This window comes from Pyxicephalus adspersus, chromosome 4, assembly GCF_032062135.1.
Source record: "Pyxicephalus adspersus chromosome 4, UCB_Pads_2.0, whole genome shotgun sequence".
NCBI lineage: Eukaryota > Metazoa > Chordata > Amphibia > Anura > Pyxicephalidae > Pyxicephalus > Pyxicephalus adspersus.
This window is the reverse complement of record NC_092861.1, coordinates 89,921,727-89,946,743: the sequence shown is the minus strand read 5'-3', so window position 1 is coordinate 89,946,743 and position 25,017 is coordinate 89,921,727. Positions and strand designations below refer to the sequence as shown.

Here is a 25,017-nt window from a genome sequence, read left to right as displayed (position 1 = left end):
AACCTCATCTTGTCTTGAAGGTCGATGAGAGACAAAGACTTGCCCGGGAGCGACGGGAGGAACATGAAAAACTCATGGGTATGTTTCTCTTGCACACATTTCTTTCTGCCAATTTAATTTTTTGTTTAAATATTTTCGAATTGGCTACTTCTTAGTGGGACTATAACCCTTTTATATTGTGGTTGCACTACACTTCTTCATTCATAAATTTTCAGATACAGGATTATTGAAAAATATGCACTGCACTATCAAAATAAAAGCATGCAAAAGCTTTTACTTTAATCCAATAATATCAGCAAGACTCAATTGCTACTCTTCATTCCTCTAATGCCTTTTGCCATGCCCACAGGGTGAAACACATCAGAGCTTGGAGAGTGGAGAGGGAGTCAGTGGCATTTAATTTCATTCAACATTTAAGCAGGAATAAGTACAGGAAACCCAATTTAATAAGTTCAAAAATTAAATTATTTTTTTTTTTTACATTTTGTTAGTGTACATTTCATAGTAAACAGCTTTTTGCTGAATTCTACTTGTCACATTTCACACCCTGCCTCTTTGCCGCCTCCCCCTTCCCCACCTGACCCGCCTATATACAAACCAATTCATTATTTTAACATGAAAATAATATTTTTGGAGAAAACATAGTATTTAACCATGATATTAGCAGCATGTTCTTAATATCATAATTTGCAGTAAGTAAAGCAGTCACTATTGTTTGGTGAAGAAGTGGTGGGCGTTCCAGCACAGACTTCATCGGAAAGTAGACGACCCTATATATTCTTGATTTAAACAAGCAAGGTAGTAACTTGATGATGGGGTACCCATAAACACTGTCAATAAGGAAGGGTTAGAATTATTATAGCTAAGATATCAATTCATGTAGTAGTATACAGGTGCATCTATACACATTTTTTCTGTATCTTGAAGAAATGATACAGACATGTCTGCAATTTTATAGTATCTGTTACTTTCCTAGTTAGCACTTACTCAGGTTGGTCGTCCTTTCCTCCTCACCCTGACTGTCCCTAACCCACCATTTTTAATAAATGTTTTTCAGTTCTTACAATTATGGAGGCTCAAAATAACATGGGTGTTACCAATGCACTCTGCATGCAAATGTATTCTGCCAAAGTACACCTATTCCTTCAGACTGACATCCATCCATAATTGCATTTTGATTTTAGCACAACTTCTCCCAAGAACAAGCTCATAGCTTGCATAGGGGCTCAGGACTCGTATGAGCAATACTGATGCCATGTATACAGCCCTGCTGGCCCTTCCTATCATCCATGATCTGCCTGCGTTGCCTAAAGTAGGAAAGGCCCAGTGACAACATCAAGGGGGACTAAAATAAAGTGTGTAATAAACCAGGTTTTATTAATTTCATTAGCATGTTTTATAGAGTTGGGGGGATGAGTCTGAGTCTTTTCCTTTTTATACAAATAGTTGTAATTTTGTCTAATTTTACTTCCGCTTTCCCCCAATGATCTGATCTATTAAGCTTCGAAACAGAAACAGTGATTGATAGATATATATATATATATATATATATATATATATATATATATATATATATATATATCTATCTTTCGTATAGATTAATACTGTTGTGCTACATAATATTTGGGTTGAATTATTAAATGAGTAAAGGCTCTTCAGTTAGCAAAGTATATGCTCGTTGTTGCACACTGTTTCAAATGCATTTTCAATTGCAGTTACGGAACCTGTTTCAAGATCATTAATTTTCAGTATCTATACATTTTATTCTCTTCCTGGGAGTTTTTATTTTTATTAAAGTCCATGATAATTTCTATGTTGTCCTCCAATCTTGCTCACCATCCCACTTCTTCATTTCATTGTCAGGGTAATCAAGCTCCGTTTCTATGAGCCCCAGTAGTCAGTAACATACACTCCAGGTTCTGTATTATCAGACAGCACGGTGCTCCATGGAACACTTTAAATGCTCAAATTTCAGAATGTGAGCACTGTTTAATGCAGAAATTAAAAATGTCTACCACCCTTACTTTAGAAGGACAAAAGGTTATAATCACCTAAATCCCAAGCAAAAAGCTAAGTTCATAGTTGAAATGTGCAAATGTTTTCATCTTTCTGTATTAAAGGTTTAGTAATCCAGGAGAAACAATTTTAAAATTTTGCACACATTAACTAGTTTATTTTTCTAATTCAGTAATTAAGTTTCCTCTCTTTCTCCAGATTCCTTACTGAGCAGGTCAATTTGCATCATTGTCCCATAAGATGCCTACCAGAGTGACCTTACTAACTCCAAAATGTGTCTTTAGACAACATCAATAGGTCATTAATTTTACCTCAAAACTTACCCTTTAACGTAGCTTTATGAGCAAAGAGTAAAAATATAATACTGATGTCTGGTTAACACATCCATTATTTATTTTTAGATTGACCTGCCCTCTTAAATATATAAAAATACACTTTTATTAGGTTTAGTTCCGATCAAGCTTCCATAAAATAAAATGGTATTAAGCCACGGGTGTTTAGTATCAAAACCCAAAATAGATATTTCAGTAATAGCCAAGAAAGCATCTTTATGTTTTTTTACAGAGGCAGATCTTGACAGAGGTAATAAATAAATGCAGGAAACGAATGTCAGCTGAATGACCTGGCTGTGTGAACCATAGCAATTAGTATAAAAATGTCTGCAGTTACAGGAGAATTGTGTATTATCTGGGCACCTTTCTCATATCTGATCATATACTTTTTCATTGTTAGCTGCAAGAGAGCAGCTATGGTTAGAGAAAGAAGTGAGAGCACGACAGCACTATGAGAAGCATATGGAGGAACGCAGGAAGAGACTAGAGGAACAGAGGATTAAAGAGGAAAGGAGGCGTGCTGCTGTGGATGAGAAGCGGAGACAGAAGCTGGAAGAAGAAAAAGTAGGTCACTTGGCTTGCCATAAAACTTTTCTCAAATTTCTTTTTTTTTTTCTTCAATGCAGTAGATATGACAAACACAGAAAACAACAATAGAAGAAATAATTCCCACCAAACACCTAATTAGTCAGTAAAGAGGACCTGGCTAATCTGTTTCTAGTTTTGTAAAACCAAAGCCTTAGTTGCATAGATTTGCAAATATATGTGAAACCCATATGGACTTATTGAGGATTTTCTGTAGCTTTTTTCAGGTTTTAATCAAGAAAATTAACAATTGAATTGAGGGTATGATTATTAGTCTGAAGCCACCATATTGTGGTGATACATAAAGTACTTGTTTTTAAGTTACCACTATTTATAAAAAAAAATGTAATATGGCTGCTTCCAAGTGTGATGGTAGTGGTTTGTATTAACTAACATTGCTTTTCATTTTAGATACAGAAAAGGTTTCAATATTTATATAGCTGTGATATGTGTCATTGCTAGAGAGAGAGTGTATTCCATTAGTATTTCCATATAGAGATACGGATGGTCGCCCAAAGCATCCTCATCAATTACTTTGCCACTATCATTAGGTTACTGCCATTGAATTACTGTTAGAAACCATTCAGTATTTATATATGGCTTCTTTTATCACTGAAGCTTTTCCACTTTAAATTTTTGTGGTTGCAACAAATACAGCAGCAAACTACCATTGTGTTTATCAGTGATATTGTCGATGTATGGTATCAGTTTGCTTGCAGGCAGGATGCCTCCTAAAATGTCTTTATTATGTCTTACTATTATGTCCAGATTCAGGACAGCTTGTCCTGTGACTTCCCATTTCATCGTACCAAGTGTTGTTTGTACAATTATTACAATTATTATTACTTCCTTTGCCAGGTAACACAAACAAGATGGAAAAACTTTGTGAAATTTGTCTCTAACACTTCCATGAATAGCCATAAATAGCTTGATCTTTGCCCAGATCTGGAAGGATTTAATTGCTGTGTACACATTTATTTTATATTTTTGCTATTAAATAGGTTCTTAACAATACCCTCTTCAGTAGAAGTATCAGAATTGTGTTATCCTTTACCACTTCTATTACCCTTTGTGCCCATTACTATGTTTTTAATTTAAAAAAATACCTGCAGGAATGTTTCTTTTGTTCTTAAGCTGTCCTCTAACATTTTGCTGTGTTTTCTTCTTAAGGAACGCCATGAAGCAGTAGTGAAGCGTACAATGCAAAGGAGTCAGAAGCCAAGGCAGAAGAGTAACAGGTGGTCTTGGGGAGGCTCTCTGCACAGCAACCAAAGTATAAGCAGTTCAGGTAAAACTGAATCAAGCCAGACTCTCAGAACCATGTCCCTAGCATTCAATCAGTACTTATGTTGTTTACATGTTGTATTGGATTTGACAGCTGTTAAAGGGAAAGATTATTTTCTGATTGGTTTCTGTGTGTTAGTGAGATTTGCGCTCTTCTTTGGGGAAATTTTAAAGAGTGCTGTTCTGTGCTTTATATAGTTGTCTTTGTGCTAGCATTGTGAGGTGATGCTGTTTGCATTGAATGATAGTGTATGAGGATAATATAGTGGTAATAAAGTTATCCAGATAAAAAAAATTGTTACTTTAACAATTCAATAAGTGTAATGTACCTTACCTTCCAGCAGTTAGTCTGTAGTTTAATTGAATGTTTCATGTTTCTTTAGTGTATATTTTTCATGTTACATAGTATGCCTGGTAAACAGTAGTACAACAGGTGTCAGCTGGTACTGTAAATTCATTGCTCTTTCCAACCCATCCTAAATTTCCACCCCTTTTTTTTTAATTTTTATTATTTCTTTTTTTTTTTGTTTTTTTACTTCATTTCTGCATGTTCTGTTTGCAGGTTACTTTGTTGACTCATCTTTCACCAATGTCGATTTATCTGATCTGGCTCTCCATTTCCAAGCCAAGGGTTATGTTAAAAGAGGTGGTACTTACACCACTGTGTGTTGTGTCCTTTCTTTTCTTACCTCTGCTTTTGTGATATTGCCCATGTGAAGTAGAATCTGATTTATCGGCACCCATAGCATTTTAGTAGTATCCACTTCAAATAGGTTGAACAAGCTTTATACATAATACAAACCAGTGACAAACAGACTAGCCAATATGCTTGGTTTGTGATAGGTATTACCTATTTGGTAGCGTGTACTGGAAGGGCAGTTGCCTTAAGCTATGTGATTGTGTTCAACATTACACAAAAAATTCAAAAGTTTGCATTACATGTGATGTAATCTTTTTCCGGCTTTTACTTCTGCATTTGATGTTGTTTCCCCTGCATTGTGTTGTCAATGTGGTTGTGTTAGTCATCCGAAAATAGAGCATTGATACAAAACAAATTTTGCCATATCAGCAGGTATTCTCTGGGTCAGGAGGAGCCCTCCTGCATGCAAAGACTAAAATGCTAGAAAAAAGAATAAAAAATGAATGAGTGTACATTTAAACAGACACTCATGTTTAAATCACATTTTGATTTTTTTAAATGAAAAAAAAGGTAAATCCAATAATCCCTATACTATTTCTGCAATGTATAACATACTTACCACTTTCATTCTGATATTAACAGGAAAACAATAAACATGAAATGTGGCATATGCAAACATCTGGACACCCTTCTAATTAATCTGTGATAATCCGAATATTTGCTCATTAAACCTTAATCTAGGACTAAAGGTTCCAAATCATAAAGCAATCTTTACAGTTTTTTCTGTACTGCTAGTTGGTTGGCATGCTGATTTAAAAGCTATAGTACTATAGGATTTATATAGTATGGGGACACAAATCTGACACAGATGTGCAGATTAGGATTTCTTTTTGTTTGACCTAGAAGTATAGAGGCATGTCCTAGGTTAGGGACAGATAATATTAAAGCTAGAGAGTTAGAGAAGCAAGTAGTAATTTAGAATGGGGCCACCTATGGCAGTATTGGTATTTCTTTCACTACAGTTTGGTAAGTAGTGAGCTTTGGTAAGTTATGTGAATCCTTGAGGGTCATGCAAGCTGTGCCTACACTAAACAACCAGGGACTACTTCAAACAAGTGGGTTGGAATCAAACGAACTCCCAAAGGCAGCAGAGTGGCACAGAGGTAGTACTCCGGCCTTTGCAGCACTAGGTCCCAGGTTTGAATCGAGATTGTGAGGGACAGCTAGTGCCATGACTATGGACTTGTACAGCACTGCGTAATATGTTGGCGCTATATAAATACTGCCTAATATTAAAAAAAAAAAAAAGCCCAATCAGAAAACTTGTGTTAAAAATACAATCAGTACACCTACTATGGAAAATCCTTTTCTGAGTGGGCCAGACCTTTGGTAGCAGCAAGGATTCCAGCGTGCCTCCTGGTATGCAGGTATTAGACACCTTTTCCTTTTTGAAATCCCCGTCTGCATTCTGGTGCTGGACATTCTGATGTGCAGCTGGAAACTCTGATTGGCAGCTTTACCGATCAGTAGTAAAAGGTGTTGCAAAAATGCCAGTTTACACACAAATTTACATATGCCACATCTTGTGTTTATTTTCTTTTATTTCAGTCTTCTTAACTAAGAATATTATTAGTAATTGTATGTCATAATTTGCAGATTGTTTCCTTTTTTTTTTCACAAATGGAACCAATTACAGCAGAAGTTATTTTAAATTGTATTGGATACATCATACTTGCTGGTCAGCACAGTGGACTGAACACATAATAGGCCAGACCATATTACAATCCTACATTAGAATAATTGCCATCCTCCCTGCTGATAATATTGTTTTTGTTTTTTTTGTTTTTTTGTTTTGTTTTTTATATCAATGCCTAATCTAACTGAATTGCTGCATTCAGATCTTCTTCAGAGAAGGTTTACAAACAAAATTTGTTTACCAAATTTGGCCTTACAGGAATACTTCATATTGGAATGCCAGCAATTAGCATTATTTCCATTTGTTTTAGATCCAGACAGGAGGTCATTTTCAACAATGAACCTTACGAAACATGTTGATCCAGTTATTAACAAGCGACTTTCCACTTCATCCGCAGCATTATTAAATTCTCCAGACAGAGGTACAGTGTCATAAAGGAAATGGTGTGATGGTGAACTTCATTGTATCTGCCACACAACAGCATTTATGAAAAATTTCACTGGGTTACCAGCAACAGATATAACTTTAGCTTAGTTGTTAGTTGTGCTAATTACAGATGACTTACTCTAGAAAATATTTAGCATAAGTTTGGCAGGATGAGTTTAAAGGCTTATATACTCAGTTGATTGCCATTTACAATAAACAAGGCTTTGAAATGGCAGCATTTTTCGTTTCCTCAAATATTATTGTCCCCATTTATTTCATTTCAGACCTACAGTCTTTCTGCCTTTCATTCCTTTATTTAAATTTAATGTATTAAAAATATTTTAGCACAGTTTAGTACATGAAGTAACTCTTTAATAAAAGGTATAGCATAGTTGGAGCATTTTTCAGAACATAGCCCAGTGCAATTGTATTTACATAAATGTTAGGGCAAAGGTAGCTGTTGTCTTGTCAGTATGACTTGTCCTTAAAACTTCCCATTTTAATCCATGCATTTCTGTTTGCATTTATGTTTGTGCCAGTCCCCATTGGTATCATTGTGCTTCATATCCAAGTGCAATAAATGTGTGTTGGGCATGCTAATTGTAAAGTAAAATAGGTGTTTTAATGTTTATGGCATTTTGAGATTATGCCTTTCCAAAAGTATTTCCCTGGTAATATGATTTCTCATGTTGCAACACATTATTTAGTTTGCAGTTTTTTTTCAGGATTTACAGTCCAGTAAAAAATAAGATTTTTTTGATAGAAGAATGTAAAAAATGTTTACTTTACAACAGAAAAGCTAAAAATTTGAGTGCAGATAAAACAATGGTAAAATTGAAGTGCAGCTGGTTTATCATTCTGCTTCCTACAAGTATGTAGTTCAATCAAGTTCAGATATTTTAGCATTAAGGATACAAAAGGGAAAAATGGGGTTCTTTTTTTTGTTTATGGAAATATTTTTAAAAAATGTTGGAAGAACCCAGGCAGATATAATAAACACATCAATGCAGCCCTGTGATCACTTATAGATCTCTAAAGATATTAAGTCCAGGACAGTTTGGGCTTGGAAGTAGTGAGCTGAATAATTCTGTCCATCAGGCAAAGAATTGAAAGCGAATATTGCACCAAAAGCTGTTTTTTATTTTATCGGTTAATGGGCTAATAACTGGAGTTCCACAGGTAAGACAGCTATATAGGATTCCCTAACCTCATAGAAACCCTCTACTCGTGACTCCTTATTCAATTTAGCCTCCATCCAGTCCATCTGAAGATATAGCACAATTGTTCCAAAAAGAGGCTCATCCTGTACCCACTTGTGTAAAATAGCTTTCTTGGCTACTAAGGAGATAATGGATAAGAGCCCACTACATCCCATAGCAATGTGGATTCCTTGTATTGTTGCCTCTCCAAAGATAGCCCAAGTTATAGATAATGGTATGTAATTTAACAATGACACTGAGAATACGGTGCAACCCCTCTCCAAAATTGTTCAATTTTTTGAACAATTCCAAAACATATGGTATAAGTCTGCTTCCAGTGCTGCACACTTCAAACATCTCCGGGGGGCAGGGGGGGGGGGGGGCAAGTCCCATATAATAAGAGCATAAAGGAGAAATTTAAACCCTGTGGAATATCTTTAACCTCCTAAGTGGTAAACCTGAGTGTGGCTTGCGGTAAAAAAAAAAACAGCTGATAGCGGTAAAAAAATACTGGTTAGTGCGTGTCAATGACGTTCCCCGGGAGTTCCCGGTGGCGGGAAGTTCAAATTATTTTGTTTTGGATTCAATACAAAATAACTGTATTGAATCCAATACAAAGTAATCATTATAATATATATATAAATTATATATGCTACTGTACTGTTATATTAAAAGTTTCAGTATTCCCTTAGGAATTACAGGCCTCCAATGTAAAATACATTTTCATGAAAGACAATGTACTGCATTTAGATATATAAATCCACACAGAAATGAACCTCCCAGGAGGTTAATGTCATCTCCCTGTACATAGATGAAAAAATTGCTTTCCAGGCCCTCCTAAAGCCCCTCAGAGTGTCACTAGTTCTCTCAGGGAAATGCTAAAACACTATCTTTATAGTTTTCTGAGTGTTTAACCTCGATGAATAGATGAATGCTACTTCTAGCTGTGTAAAAATAGAAGTGCTGAGTAAAACATTGTTGTAGGCAGCATCATTTGAAAGAATTCTGTCCCCTAAACTGTACCCATCCCATCCCCCAATCACAGTTTAATACTGTTACATATAGCTCTAATCTGCCCAGGAAAGGGGTGCCTAACAAGTGGGACTATGTGTATAAGGCAAAATATATGTACACACAGGTCCATCTAAGAAGATTTACTGGCATTCCATACAAAATAAATGTTTCTGGGGAAATGTCAGCCCCTTTCCTTAGGGCAGCAATATGTTGTTCTGGACTTCAAACGTCAGTATTTGTTTATCCCCAATACATGTTAGGTTGGGAGATTTTTCACTAGAAACACAGCAATATTAAATTCAAAGCAAGCATACATTTTTTATTTATTTGTTAAAAATGTTCTGAATTTTTAAGGACTGCTAGCTTTACTGGCTCATTTATCCAGTAAACAGGTTAACAACTGAGTAAATATCAGGTCATATTGCAAAATGTTGTATTCTCTGGAGATGTCATTACATTCACAGCGAAATAATGTTGACCTGAATTTAAAATTAATTTTGTGAGTACTGTAATACAATTAGTAACATTTCCTAATTAGAGATTTTTTTTTTCTTAGATGAATATGGGTCACAATTAGGTATCTGTCCTGTAATCCCATGCTTTTTACATAGTGCTTGTGTCTAATAATATGTTTGTGTCATCCAGGTCGCCGGCCACAACTTAGTCCATGGGAGTCCAATGTGGTGTCAAGACTGTTGACACCAACACACTCGTATTTGGCTAGGAGTAAAAGCACAGCTGCTTTATCTGGAGATGCAGGTAAAAGGTTACCCAAATGGTGCAGAATTGTGCAGAATGTTCTTTGATAGTTCAGTTATTGAGCCTACAGCATGGTTTAGATTGAATTTCCATCATACCTGTCTTTTCTGTATTTCAAAACAAAACATTATTGGGTTCTTTTTAGGAAATAGTAAAGGATGGTGTCTTGTGTATCCACCACAATGAAATGCCATCTCTTCTGGTGATCTACTGTTTCTATAGTTTGAAAATTAGGTATATTGAAAATTACAGATTTTCTTTTAAAGGAAACTAAGCAGAATACAGGTTGGTTCTGTTCTTAGCTAAACGGCTGATGCACATTTCATAAAAAACATTCTAAAAGTTTTGCAAGCAATGAATGTAAAGGAAATAATGAAAACAACAAAGCGTGTTGAAAAAACTTGAATATCTTGCTGTGACTCTTCCCTTTATTTAAGGAGAGGGGACACCTGGGTATATGCTGCTTACATGTAGCACTATGTTGTACAAACACTCTCATTTTTATACCCTGACTTGAGCTTTTGCTGATCCAAAACATGCATTGGCAAGCTGATTAATTTTATTTTTTCCAGGAAACCTTACTTTGTGTATATATATAAAGATATATATATATAATCTGTTATATAATTGCTTAATTTCTCCAAATGTATAATGTGCGTATTATACAAGTGTTACATTTATACCCAAAAGTAATAATTGTGTATTTGATATGGTTTTGTTCTGCCCTTTTGCTTGCTTTGCTTTTCTTCTGCAGTGTTTATGATGGATATTACTTGCTCTCTTTACTTTTCTTCCTGCTTTAAAGGGAAGTCTTCTCAAAACTTGTTGATTGAATGCTGGTGATTTGGATCATCCATTTTTTGTGGACTCCAACAGTTCTGTTAACTTGCCATATAGTTTACTATATGTTTATCTTGATATTAATTGTTTAGAGGGCAGAAGCATAAATTCCTGGCAGGAAGTTTTGCTGCTTGAGTCCCACAAAAGACCAGGTTTCTGGTACAGCCTACCAACATTTGCATAAAACCAACAAAAAATTGGTTTTACGCCAACATTAGACATTAAGCACTGAAATGTTTTGAGATTACTACCTTACATAGTTTGTGATTCTTTAATTATGGTGGGGTAAAAGATTTGTGATTACAACAGCAATTCCAAATCCATCACTGCTACCTGATGCCATTTTTACTCCCTCATGTTATTGTCATGGAGGGGAAGTATTATATAGGAAACTTACATAAACTGAGTTTCATGACATTTTATATGTCCCCAAATTTGGTAAAATATTGAACTGACTTACTGTTCATTTAAGCTTTATTCATCCCCCATCATTGCCAATATCTATAGATTACATATGGCAAAACAAAAAAAATATATAAAAGGCTGCTGTGATGGTTTTGCCTTGAAATATATATTCTATTGATAATAACAGACTCCTTCTGTTTCTTTCTTTCCTTTCCTCCTACCTTGCGCTTCCTGCTATTGTCTTACTCATTGTGCACATCTCCATCTATGTATTCTAAAAACACCCTAGTTATCCCCATTTGTCCTCGTTCAGCATCTTGCAGCCCAATAAGCCCTCAGACACAAAAGACTCCTACAATAAAAAGTTCAGAGAGACCCAAGTCTTTCCTCACAACTCCGGAGGCAATAGCTAGGCGAAGAACCACACACTTTGTAGGATTTGGCAGTGTAAGTATAGAAATTTTGTTACCGCTCAGTAGGTTATATACTTGATTTTGTTTTTGTCTTGAATGAAATAATATTTTAAATTGCATAATAGCATAAAAACCAGAGGATTTTATTCAGATAGGATGCACTGTTTTTGATCTATTTTGTCATGATCTTAACAACATAATGTCAGAATAAATCATTATTAGTAAATTTATTTATCTCTTTTATGCATGATGTATACAATGAGAAATTATTAAATGTAATAATACTACAGTTATTAGTATTTGTTAATGAAATGCTTTGAATTCCTTGTCTACAATGCTGTTGTGTTTATGAATATCTTTATATGAGGGTATTTCGTAAAAAGACATTTCCCATAAAGAATACTTTAGGCATTAGAGAAAAAGGAATGAATGAATGACTGAACTTTGTATTCTACTGTAGTGCTTGACCTTTCTAGCACTATGTGTATTGGTTATCTGGACACAGTCTACTGTGTACACAAACAAGTTATATGCACAGATTCATGTGGTGGAGCAAGACTACAGTTTCAGTGTATTTAATCTTATATTTTTGCAGAAAATTTAGAATAGTTGCAGGCAAATCACTGTTCAAATGTGTGTAAGTTATTTGACTGTTAAACAGTTCCTATTTTACAGATATATACATAGACATGTATACCTATATTAAAGTGAAAAAAAACACTATTCCACTTTTGTTTTAGAGTGACAATAGGCTGTTGGCTAACAGGTTTAAACAATCAGTGGACTAAAAGAGGTCCCAACCCACCTCAGTCTATCCAGTGGAAAGGCTGTGTCTTGCACTAAACTATTGTTTTAAAGGCCAAAAACACATAAGTTTGCCTGCTATTGCCTGTGCTTAACATATACTCACATATAAACATTCTGCATTCAAATGAATTAATAAACATAATTTTATTAGTTTTTAAATTGATTAGACACTGACTTTTTTCTCATAAAACTTAGGGGGAGAAAAAAGAAAAACGAGAGAATGAAAAGGAAAGCAAATTATTAACACCTACTTCCATTGTCAAGAGAACCCATTCTTCTAGCATCCCAAGAACAAAATCACTAGCAGCTCTATCTGGAGGGTAAGTGTGGAGATGCTGTCTGTTCATCTCAGTCTCAGTCGACATTCACCAAGGTATTTACACATACAAGTTCACATGGACAATGCCGCAAATGCATTCATGCGAAGCAGTTGCTAATCACCAGCGCTATCCTGGCTCTTCATTGGAGTATTACTTCCTAACTGACGGCAAAGAAGAGCTGGAAAAGTGTTGCCCAATATGGTCAGCTGGGGGGAAGGTTTGGGGTAGTATGTGTAGTATAGTAGTTTAGGGAGAAGAATATTTTTTAATAGGGAGTTTGATGTCCAGAAGTGACATCTGCTGTATGATGATGAGATAATTCCACCCCTAAGCTTTAGTTTGCTGTTCTTGCCTAATAATTGCTTGTATTGTGCCCTATGTATTTCATAATTTACATGGTACAGCTCCAGTGTCATTCTATACAAAAAAAATGTGCAGGCTTTTTAAACCTTTTTTGTTATTTACTTGCGGAAAAAAAACAGCTCTTTGAGGATGCTACAACATGAGATTATCATGGTAGTCCCTCTGAAACTCAAATCATTGTGTTGTTAGGATTAAAAATACATGATCACCTGTTTACATAAGTTACATATGTTGAAAATAGACACTATGTTATGGCTGTGCTTGGTAAACCATAGATATCAGAGAGAAGTTTACGGTTTATCTTGTCATGTAGCCATTGACCAAAATATGGGCACCCTAATTTCAGGTTTCCAGGGGCATTACATTTCTGCTACTGTAGAATCTATTGGCTTGTTATCTGTCATTAATGTGCTGCTAATGTGATGTTGGCAAACAATCAGTTAAATCTTTCAGTATTTGCCCATGAAGTTCTAAGTTTAGGACTTGTGTTGATTAGCAAATGCAGTGTACCTTTAGGTGGATTAAGCATGTATATGAGATCAGTTTGAGGCCATTCTGAGATCATTTAGAGTTCATTGATGGGTGTATTCTATCTGTGTTTGACGCAGTTCTACATCCCTCATTCTGCTTTACATGATTTTTTGGGAAAAGAGGCTATTATGATTTACAAAGGACCTTTAGGCACTTGCTAAAATGGCATATTAACCATAAAAGCACAACGTAGATGTACAAGCATTTTATTCAAATGTTATTTTTCTTCAGCTTGCTTTCTTTTTTCAAGAATAAAAGTCCTTTCAGAGTAAGATTTTTTTATTTAAATGTGTTGCCTGCTTTGCAGGGATAAGTGTGTTTGACAAACTGCAGCCTCCTCATGTTATGTAAACAGCCAGCTATTCTGACAAGGGAACTACTTGTGACTGCAGCTAGACTGGTGCTCTTGGAGGGCTGTTCTTTAACCCAATACAGAACCACATTTTATTCTCTGTAGCAAAAGTAGTGTTCTGGAGTAGCTTTAACAGAAGTGCAGTGGTCTCTATATGCTTGTTTGGTGCAAAACAGAGAGAAAATCTGGCCATGAGTACCCAGCCTGAGTGAACCCATTGTTAGGGGTATGCTACTGCCATAGCTACCTTTTCAGATTTAGCAGTATCTAAAACAACCAAAAAGTTTAATGACAAATTATTGAGATGAGTGGAGTAAGTCACACACTTAATGAGTGAAATTAGCTTATAATGTCATTGGAAAACCTTTAGTTTTAACTCGCTTTATGGATAGAATTTTGCCTCCTCCAGTCAATATGAAATATCTCTTGTCCCATACATTTGCCATTGGATTAAATTGGCAGTTTTTTGTTTAGCACTAGGTCCTCCCAGATGGTAGGGGACTTTTCCCTGATCTGTCCATTTATGTTTATATGTCTGCCAGCTCTACTGGACAGTTGCAGATATTCCCTGCCCAAGCCTTCTTGAGTTAGGAATTGATAAACCAGGTTTGTTTGTTTGTTTGTTTTTCCCGTACCATGTTGTTATGCCAATGTCATCTTAATTATTCGGATTGCAGACATCAGCAGAAGTCATCGGTCACTATATCTAGTGTATCAAAGCCAGCATCATCCCCGTCTACCAGTTCCAAAGTAGTAACTACCCCTCAGCGCCCACCATCACCTGGAAATGTCCGACCAGTAAAAAGGGAAAGCAAAAAAAAGAAAGAAGATAAGCAGCCTGATGTCACTAAGGAAGCTATAGAAAACACAGAAACGAAAGATTCCATACCAGCAGATGTAGAGAACACCAAGAAGGAAACGCCTCGCAGTCCAAGTCCTGTTACAAGTGAAACTGCACAAGGTACATTTATGTGGGTTTGCCCTCTGATCTCTCTTTAACTGTACATAACAGAATTTGTATGTGCATAAATATTAGCAAGGTAAGATAAAAGCCAGTAATACTGCAAGTATAGTAGCTTATGTTTTTGCTGCAAAGGAGCAAGAGAAGGCTAGATGTTCACACCCTCATGTTGTTAGTCATCCCTGTGCATGTTGATGATGATGTTTACACATCATTATTCGTGGACCAAGCCAAACATTCATATTAAATCTGATAATCTGATAATGAAAATTGTACCAGGGTTTTTTTGCCTTCCTCTGGACTAACTCTTCTAGAGTTTTATATCTGGGATATGTTTATTTCCCTAGTGAGTGAACTTGATGGACTTGTGTCTTTTTTCAACCTAACCTACTATGTAACTGTATGTAACTTATATTTTTTTTCTAATTAAGGAACTGGTGGGCAAATAATGAAAGGTAATTTAGTAGGATAAAAATTGCACAGCAAAGAAACATTTAGGTCAAAGGATAAATGAAAAAATATTGTTAAAACAGAAGAGTGATTACAAAATCGATTGATGTGATGTCTACATTTCCTTGGTCTGCACACCTGGTGTGGTGCTTATGAGATGATCCATTTTTCTTGTTAGATATGAACAGAGTTGACGAATATGGTGGAAAAATCTCCATAGTCTGCGGATTCCCCAGCATTTAATCTGAGCAACTAAAATCCCATATTTGAAATTTGCATGCATTCCAATAGGCATGTCTACACCAGGGCGTTTATGGGTGGTACATTTTTGAGCATTAACGAGCATGCTGCTTTCTGTATTTTACCATTTTGTAACTGCTTGTAAACACGCATAAACACTTCAGTTCATTCAAAACTTAAGTGCATTCAAAACTGGTATAAGAGTTTAAAAAAACAGTCCATATAGATTTAGCCTAAGAAAGTTCCAAAGAACTATATGAAACCAGGGGTTTACTCGGCCCACCTTTGCTCACTTATTACACATAACTTCTTGTTACTAATGATTGTTACTAATGTTGATTACTAATGACCTGATTGTTTTTCATATTTATCCTGTAAAAAATTCAACAGCGTTGCCATCGACGCCAGTTACACCATCACCTACAGTGTCTAATAAGCCCTTTGCCGGGACCAATAACCCAGAAGAAGCCACCAGAATTCTTGCAGAAAAAAGAAGACTTGCTCGAGAACAACGAGAGCGAGAAGACGAAGAAAAGAGGGAAAGAGAGGAGGAACAACGGTAAAAATTCTGATACTAGTTTAGCAGTGATGAATTAAATGTTAATGGAAACAAAAAAAGGAATGAGTGATACTGTATTAGATTAGTTATTTCATTATATTGTATATACCAATTAACATGCTTTTGCAGGAAAAAGAAAGAAGAATTAGCTCGGCGGAAAGCTGAGGAGAGAGCAAAACAAGAGGAGGAGGCACAACGGAAGGAGGAAGAAAGAAAGCAGATGGAAGAAAAGGAGCTTCAGGAAAGAGAAAAGATTCTTCAACAGCAGGCAGAAGAGAGAGAACAGAGGGAACGTGAAGAAGCAGAGCGTCTGCAAAAACAAGTATGTCCCTGCTGCAAACACTCCTCTTTTGGCATTAGATGGTCATATTTTAAGGGGATATATGAAGTTCCATTTAATATCTTCACAATATGTTCCTTCTACAAGATAACACAAAAGTGTTACAGCTGTAAAACATCCAGCACTTTTTATAATAGGTATGACCGTGATACTCTTTGATAAGGTCAATCTAGAAAGAGTTTTGAATGACAGTAATAGTACCACCAAGTGCTAAATGACAGCTTTACCTCTTTTATAGACACAGATGAAGGGCAAGTAGAAAAGACATATATTAAAAATTATATTGCCAAATGGTTGGGTGTATGAGATTGCACATTGATTGGAATTCTTTGTAGGTTTTTGAATACTTTTCATCCAACCATACTAAAGAGAGTAATACAAAAATGTTAGGGATCTATTTATAAATGCTTTTACCTGTAAATCACCCAACTTTACTCAAAGTGCACACTTTTTTCACATTAGATTCTACTAGAAAATTTGTTAACTTTTACCCATGGGGAAATATTTATGAATAAAGCCCATAAAAATCAACATTTTTTTAACCACCTGGCCGGTAAACCCGACCTTGGTATGGGGTAATAACACTTGCAAAAAGCGTTAAACCCATACTTTTTTCAGGTGGTTAACAAACGTTGTATTGTAATCTGATTGTCATACATTGTATGACAATCAGATTACAATTGTAAGAATATACTCACCCGGTCCCCGCAGCTCCTCCGGACACGTCCTCTCTCTTGCTTCTTCTCCCGGCGAGTGCAGTGACGATCTCCGGGGTTTCCCGGTGACGTTGGTGCGGGAGGCGGGGCGGGAAATTTAAATCACTTTGTATTGGACATATTTCGGTGAGTTATGCGGTAATTCGTTGTAATTCGGTGAATTATAAGTAATTATTGAGTAATTCGGTGAATTATAGCCTACAATCTAAAATAAATTTCCATGCAAAAAATTTAACACTTTTTGCATGGAAGTACAGAAGTTTGGAAACAATTAGAATACCCGGCGTTCGCGTACGCGTCCCTCGGCGATTCCTGATGATGTCCGTGCGCCCATCGATGGGGGTCGTAGGGGGAAATTCAAATATTTTGTATTAGATTCAATACAAAGTCCTGTATCCAATCCAATACAAAATAATACAAAATATATTTATGTGGTTTTGTCTATAGGTATGTGACGTTTTAAAATTTTCCACACTAGGGAGGTGTTTTAGAAAAATATATTACTATACAGTATACAGAATTATTGCATTTTCAGTATTTTTGATTTATTTATGTATTCTTGTTTAAGCTTATTTTTGTGTTTTTTATTTAATTTTATTAAAAGTAATTTTTTTTTTTTTTTACATGATTGTGTGTTTCAAACATTTTTTATATCTATGATATCTACTAGACTCTTGTTCGGACATATTTCTGTAAGTTACAGGTCTACAATTAAAAAAAAAAAATTTCATGAAAAACAGTGTACCGCTTTTGGTACAGAAATCTAGACATCAGTGAAACGCCCAGGTGGTTAACAAGTTAAACTGCAAAAATAAATTAGTTAAGTTATGTATTCTCATTTATGGAAATAAGCCATATAGTATCCTCGCTGGAAAGTGTGCAGAGGTGAAATCCACGATTTAATAAGAATGCTCTGTGCTGGATTGTAAGTGGGTTAATTGAATAGTTATGTCCCAGAAAACAGTGTTAAAAGTAAATTACATGTTTTGTCATAAGAAGACATATAATATCCCTTTGTATGAATTAATGATTTAGGTGCAGGATATTGGCTTTATTCCGGAACAGTTTACAAACTTCATGTATTTTATTTGATCTGAATCTTCTGTTCCCCTACTTTGTTTCCAGGACCTTTTTACACAGAAATCCCAAAAATTCCTACTGTAAAATGCAAGGCTGAGACCATACCTTACATTGTTCCTTTTCATGAATCACAAGCTATTAGAGTTGATATTTCAATATATGGTATACTTTTTTGCTGTACAAAGAGTATCCAAAACATTTTACTAACCGATAATCTTTATTTTCTTAACTAGAAAGAAGAAGCAGATCGTGTAAGATTAGAACGGGAAAAACATTTTCAAAAGGAGGAGCAAGAACGCTCTGAGAGGAAGAAGGTAAGTAGTGATATGCCCATCCTTTTAATTAGTGAAGCCACGTTGTGCAGGCAGTAAAGCTCCACTGATTTTTTTTTTTTTTTTTTTGTGTGCTGAAAGGGGCAGAAAGTTCTCCATGATCTGAGTGGAGCTGATCATAGACTTTTTTTTTGACTCATGACCATCCCTTCTTCAATGATAGAGCCCTGCCATTATGAGAACTCTACGAAGTGTGTGTGTGTGTAAAACTCCTTTTGAGTTCTGTTTGTCCGTGCCAGCTTCAGGGTCCGGAAAAACTCTCAAGAGCGCAGAGCATATTAAAATTTAAAGAATTGTGTTTGGTCTAATCACTTTGACACTTTTTGGGTATTTCACAAACTAAAAGACAACTTTGTTTTATTCTTCAGCGGCTGGAAGAGATCATGAAGAGAACGAGACGTAGTGAAGCTGGGGATAAGGTATGTTCAGTTGTAGCATAAAGACCTTAATAACATCGTTTCAAACTTCCTGAAAAGAAAATGACCAAATATAAAGTAATAAATAGTATTCATTTTAAATTTCACTCCCAATGTACACCACTACATGGAAGTTAATGTTCTGTTTAAACTAAGTTCCACATATCTATGAAAAGCCATGAGATGTGCAGTGCATTTTAAAGATCTCCATTAGAGCTCCAATAAACAATTATTTTTAACATTTGGCCACAGTGCCAAAGGCCAAAGGGTTATGATTTTCTTTTACTGCTGTTTAAGTTCCTATCTAGATGGTTTATGCTGTTTCCTGTTCTGACAACACCCAAGGTATTCTATACACCGCTTCCCATTTCCAATTTCTCATTGCATTCTCCATGTATTTTCAGAGAATCCATTAGGTTTTTGTGACATTTTAATGGTATTTTCAGGGGAATTTTACTATACTGCATCAAAAACATAAACAATATATTGAGGTTCACTGTAGGGACCTTGGAAAGTGGATGCACATGTCACAGGAATGAACTAAAAGGGAAAAAGCACTGATTAGTCACTAATTATGTCTACGACAGACAAGAAGGTTGCTGTTCCGGTCCTATGAAGATAACCCAATGTCCTAACTAATATTGAAAAACAAAATGACAATTTTTTTTAAAAAATGTAGTTTTAATAACGTCAAGATTCCTGTGGATTCATGACGGCAACCTTGATGTGATATTCCAAAAATTTCTTATGGTCTACCTCCATGCTGCTAGTTTTATTTTACCTCAATGCTTCTGTAGAAAAAGTTGCCAGAGCAAGAAATGTTAATCTTCAAATGAAAATCATTATAAATGATAGTGTTAAAATTGTGCTTTGCCTTTGTTTTTTTCCTTTCAGCAAACCACTGTGCAAAGAAATGGGGAAATACCAAAAATACCAGAGAAAACAGGTAGTTATTGGACTATCAAAGCATTTATGACTTACTAATGTGACAATACACACTGTAACATAACCAGGTAATATTTTATAGTTTTTTTCTAGACTTATATTATCTGCAGACTTGTAGGTAAACAAGCTATTTAGGATTTTAAAAATTGCAGCCATATTTTATAATTGTAATTAGTTTGTTATAACTAAAATAATTAAGGTTTTGTGGTGCTTTGTAAGAATGCATTTACTGCATATTTTTACATTTTATTAAAACTGAACCGGTCATATCGACATTTATATATCAACGTGTGTGTATATATGTGTATATATATATATATATATATATATATTTGTGTGTGTGTGTATGTATGTATATATATATATATATATATATATATATATAAAAATTATACACGCATTGACCCATGTCTCCTTGTGTACTATGATGCATAAGGCAGAGCAGCATGTTGTTTTTGAAGCTATGGAGTTCAATCAGAAGCAGTGATGTAGCAAGAATACGGCTATGTACACACATCAGATAATCAGCCAATACGAGCATCAGCTGTCCGACATCAGATCCTAGATTATGGAATGCACTAAAAATGCAATTATTCCATATTCATTGTTCTCTTTGAATAAAATATCAAATGTTCATTAGGAGTAAGGAAAATCGAACATTGCAAAATAAAGATAGAATGTGTTAACCTATTATATTTCAATATAGCAGTGATGTGTAGCTTGGTAACCATAGTTTTGTTTTCCTTGCAGCCATTACATCATCATCTTTACATGATGAGCAAGAATCAGTGACTTCCTCGCCAAGGATTATTACTTTTCAACAGACTTTACCTTTGGAGAGGTGAGACCCATAAGGCTGCATGGAGCATGATGCCTACACCACAGAGCAGTGATAATATATGATTTTTCCAACTCACAAAACACTGTTGTGAGACAAACATTTTACAAAATATACAGTAGATGTTTTGCATTTCACCTAAACTTTTTTTTTTATCATAATAAACATAATTCAGTTTCTTTCCCTTGACAGATATATGCTGCAATTTGGGTAGTGGAATGATAAACTCAATGTCGTTAGAGGCTTTGAAAGAAATCAAATGATTGCAGTAGAGCAGCACTGCTGCCCAATGAAGCCTCAATGAGGTCCTTGGGAATATAAGGATAATATTATAAATTATTTATCATTCTACATGGTACAATTTAAACAATGTGTAGATCTAGTTCAGCATTCTTTCAGCTAAATTGCACTATATTCTGTTTAAGTTGGTTGTATTTCCTAAATTGTCAATTGTTTAAATATCATATAGCACAGAGAACCAACCAAATGAAAATGGGTTATGCACGCCAAACAACAACTTTGAAGAAATCATCAATTTGCCTATTGGAACTAAACCAATCAAACTTGATGCTCTAAATAATGAAGGGAACAGCATGGAGGACCTTCCTCTGAATCCAATTATAGCTTTTGAAGTTGATAATGTGCAAACACCACAAACGGCAGGTACGTTGATACAGAGATGTTTATAGAGAGGGCTTACAACACCTGTTCCTGTTGAGAAGACTTTTCTGTCAGGTGTGTTGCTGTCAGGTGTGTTGCTGTGTTCTCACAAAAAGGCAATTTCTCTTCCTTTTCCGTCTCAAAACCCAGTAATGAACCAATCCTTACTCTTCTGGAACTTTTTATTTATTTTTTTGTGTCTTCTGAGTAGGCTTCTCCTAACTTATTTTTCTTTTATTTTATATTTACTGCATCAAGGGAGATTTTCTCTCACTTCCTGCTCAAATAGAAAGTGAGAAGTGATCTCCCAAGCAGAGACATGGCAATAAAACATTATCAGAATATGTAATGGAAATAGTTTTGTCTGGAGTTGGATTTCAGTGTTGTTCTGTTTTGCAGTACTTCTACTTGCTTGATGGAGCTTTTGCATTAATGTCATACAGTAGTTCTGTAGTGTAGTCACAACTGCGGTCAAAGTATGATTGGGCCTAAGGAATAGCAAAATGTAAAATTTCTCCTTCAGTGTACAGCGGAAAGGATAAACCGGCAGAACTTTTCTTGTAAATTATACTGTAGTGACTTGAACAATGTAAGGTTCCTGTTACTTTTGTGTCTGTTAAGGCACCTACCCTATGATTGCCTGATATAACACAAGACCATGTACAGGGCACGGCAGTGTGATTTAGTGTCGGTGGCTGTTTTTATTGCAATCTATGTTGAGATGTCATGGGGATGGCATGGCAATGCGCCACAAGGCGCACATACAGAACGCGGTACTATGATTTGTAGTAACACATGGTATACCACAACCTTGTGTGTATCTAGCATAAATTCAAGCTTTTTTGTTTATTTGCTCAATCTGAAGAAGTCAACGTCAGTTTTAGGTGTTTGGCTAATAATATAGAATTGCCAAGGAGCATCAGTTTCTTCTTGATTTTTGAATGTGAATTTTGGTACAACTAAGATACAATTATTAATATGCTTTTGAATTCACAGAAGTCATCTGAACAACTCACACAAGACAGAAATCACCTTTAAGCCCCAGGGATTCTTTCCAAGCAATGAAGAAAGGATTGTTTACTTTCTAAGGTATTGACTCAATATCTGAAGAGGGAAAACACTAAATCCATACCAGCTTATTGGAGTGCTGCTTTGTGGAAACAGACCCTTCATTTTTAGTGTGCAGTGGATAAAAATGGATTTTCCTTCAAAATTCTGCTCCTGGCATCTATTTTTGAAGTTTTTATAAATGTTGAAGGAGATTATATATATCTGGAAGCATCAAGGCAGTTTGTAGGACCTTCTGAAGATTGGTCTGTTTTATTTGTAATTGTTTAACCTGCTAGTAATATTTTACACTGTATATGTTTAATACTTGAATACACCCTCATAGCTCTACGTGTAGGGCTATAGAGTGGTTTCATTTAAACCATCTGGTTTAAATATTATTGCTGAGAACTCCATTTATAGGGGCTTTACTGTATAGGCTACTGTATCAGGTTCTCTGAATTGTAATTACTACTTGGCTGTTTTAATCATCTCATAAATTTCTTTCTTTTTTCATTTTATTTAAAACAAAATGACATTCCTTAATCGGATAAATAGGTACTATGATTTTATGTTTTGGTTTTAATCGCTGAAAAAACAAGTTTCCCCATAACAAATTATACCAGTTTTTGTGTACATTTGAATATTTTGCTGTACAATAACAAAATCTTTAAGGAAAAACAAAATCTATATTATATCTATTTTTGTCAGCTTTTCTTACCCGTCAAAATTTCTTTGCCTTACTAAAATCTTTAACACACAGACCTACTACATATATATATATTCCCGTATATAGAGAGAGAGATGTATATGTTTAAAGAGAGGTGGAGTCAAATGAAAGAGTAATTATAAGTATGAGAATAGCTCTATGCTCGTTTCAGAGCAAAAAAAAAGAACTATTCTTCTAAATTAACATTCAGCTTTACTTTCTTTTTTTTCTTTGGGAGGTGTTGGGGGGAGGGGGGTTAGTGTTGTTATGTGGATCTTCATTTTTACACTATACCACACAAACACATTTTGTACATTATATTTTGTCTTTTAGATAAATTTCCATAAATGTGCACTTTTTTAAATCTCACTGCTCTAATTCACTTATTTGTGTTTTATAACGAAGCCAGACAAATGGTGAGTAATGAAATTCTAGCTCAAAGTCCCTATTGATGATGTGAAGGAGCCCCCAAAGTTTAGAATTTGCCTGTCCGAGAATACACAGCACAGTACACATAGTCACATAACACTTCCTAGGCAGGTTTATTCTGTAACTAGTGAGGGCATTTCAGAAACATGTTATTGGGCATTACTTAGCTAGTCTAATTTTTGCAGCTATTTATGTCTACAGGGTACATACACTGTGCAAAGAAAACCTTTTTTTCTGTTACGGTGCAGCAAATTAATATCACGAGAAACAAATTTAGTTAATAGCATTCAGTTCATGTTTCACACACAGTCCTGTGTTGTATATCAAATTGGGTTTGTTTTTTTGTTTGTCCGTATGTCCATGTACATAGTTCTATTTAAGATGATAATAATGCTTAAAATCATGTAGTTTTTATTTCTCTACTCTATATTCTAGCATGTCATTAATGAATAAATTTGTTTGAAGTCATTTTAAATTTAAGTTCTGTGTTGGTATTTTTAATACATTTGTTAAGAGTTCTGCGAATAAGTTGGTGGATGTGGAGAAATGTCTGGGATAGAATGGTAACGGTAACAGCAGTAGCTAGTTATCCTTCAATGTGACCCAAAAGATCATTCTAAAGTGAAGGCAGATGCCAAAAATTCAAATAAAGTGATTTACTTTTTTTGGCAGTATTAGAAAGCCATATATGACGGTTAACTAAAATAGGTAAGTCTTAAATCACATTTATTTAGATTTGCTGCCCTTCATAGGGATAATAGAAAGTTGTGGGGGGATCTCCCCAACAAGAGTTCCCATTCCACTCATATCCCCAATTACTTTCTGTCTTGAGGACAATTGGGGTAGTTCAGCTATGTACACACATCAGATAATTGTCGCCCAAGACAGGCTTGCGTCCACACGTTCGATAATTGTTATTGGAATATATCTTTCACAATCCTTTCCAACGGGGAAAAGACTGAAAGGTGTTCTGCTCTTTAGAAGGGAGACTAAGCGGCACCCCGCCACACTCTCTCCCCTTCACTTGCATTATGATCATTGGTTGTTCGTGAATCCATGATCGACAAGCACTGTACCCACACCAGATTCTCGACCGATATCAGCCCTGTAGCGATTACCAGACGAGAATCATTGGACGTGTATATGTATATATAAACAGTCTTGCTCATCTTGAGCGGAAATCTGACATATAGCGGTCCCTCAACATTGTTTATTCTTTTGGGAACAACTGTTGTCCTGCCTCCTCCATAGAACAGCAAGCATTGTGTGTTCATTTACTCATTCATCTTTAATCGTTTTTAGCGACAATCCTG

The 25,017-nt window shown here is 35.4% G+C and overlaps 1 protein-coding gene across 2 annotated transcripts; it reads left to right on the top strand.

Moving 5' to 3' along the window:
* Window positions 1–24,184, top strand: MAP7 (microtubule associated protein 7; the record flags this gene model as incomplete). Of its 2 annotated transcripts, none has more annotated exon segments than XM_072408943.1 (16): window positions 1–78; window positions 2,749–2,912; window positions 4,104–4,221; window positions 6,864–6,974; window positions 9,838–9,951; window positions 11,510–11,643; window positions 12,612–12,736; window positions 14,660–14,943; window positions 16,024–16,192; window positions 16,322–16,514; window positions 18,562–18,642; window positions 19,029–19,079; window positions 19,971–20,022; window positions 20,772–20,862; window positions 21,329–21,522; window positions 22,516–24,184. In XM_072408943.1, coding segments are annotated over 16 exon segments (1,970 nt in total), but the record flags the coding sequence as incomplete, so codon positions are not given.
* Window positions 24,185–25,017: the final 833 nt, after the last annotated feature.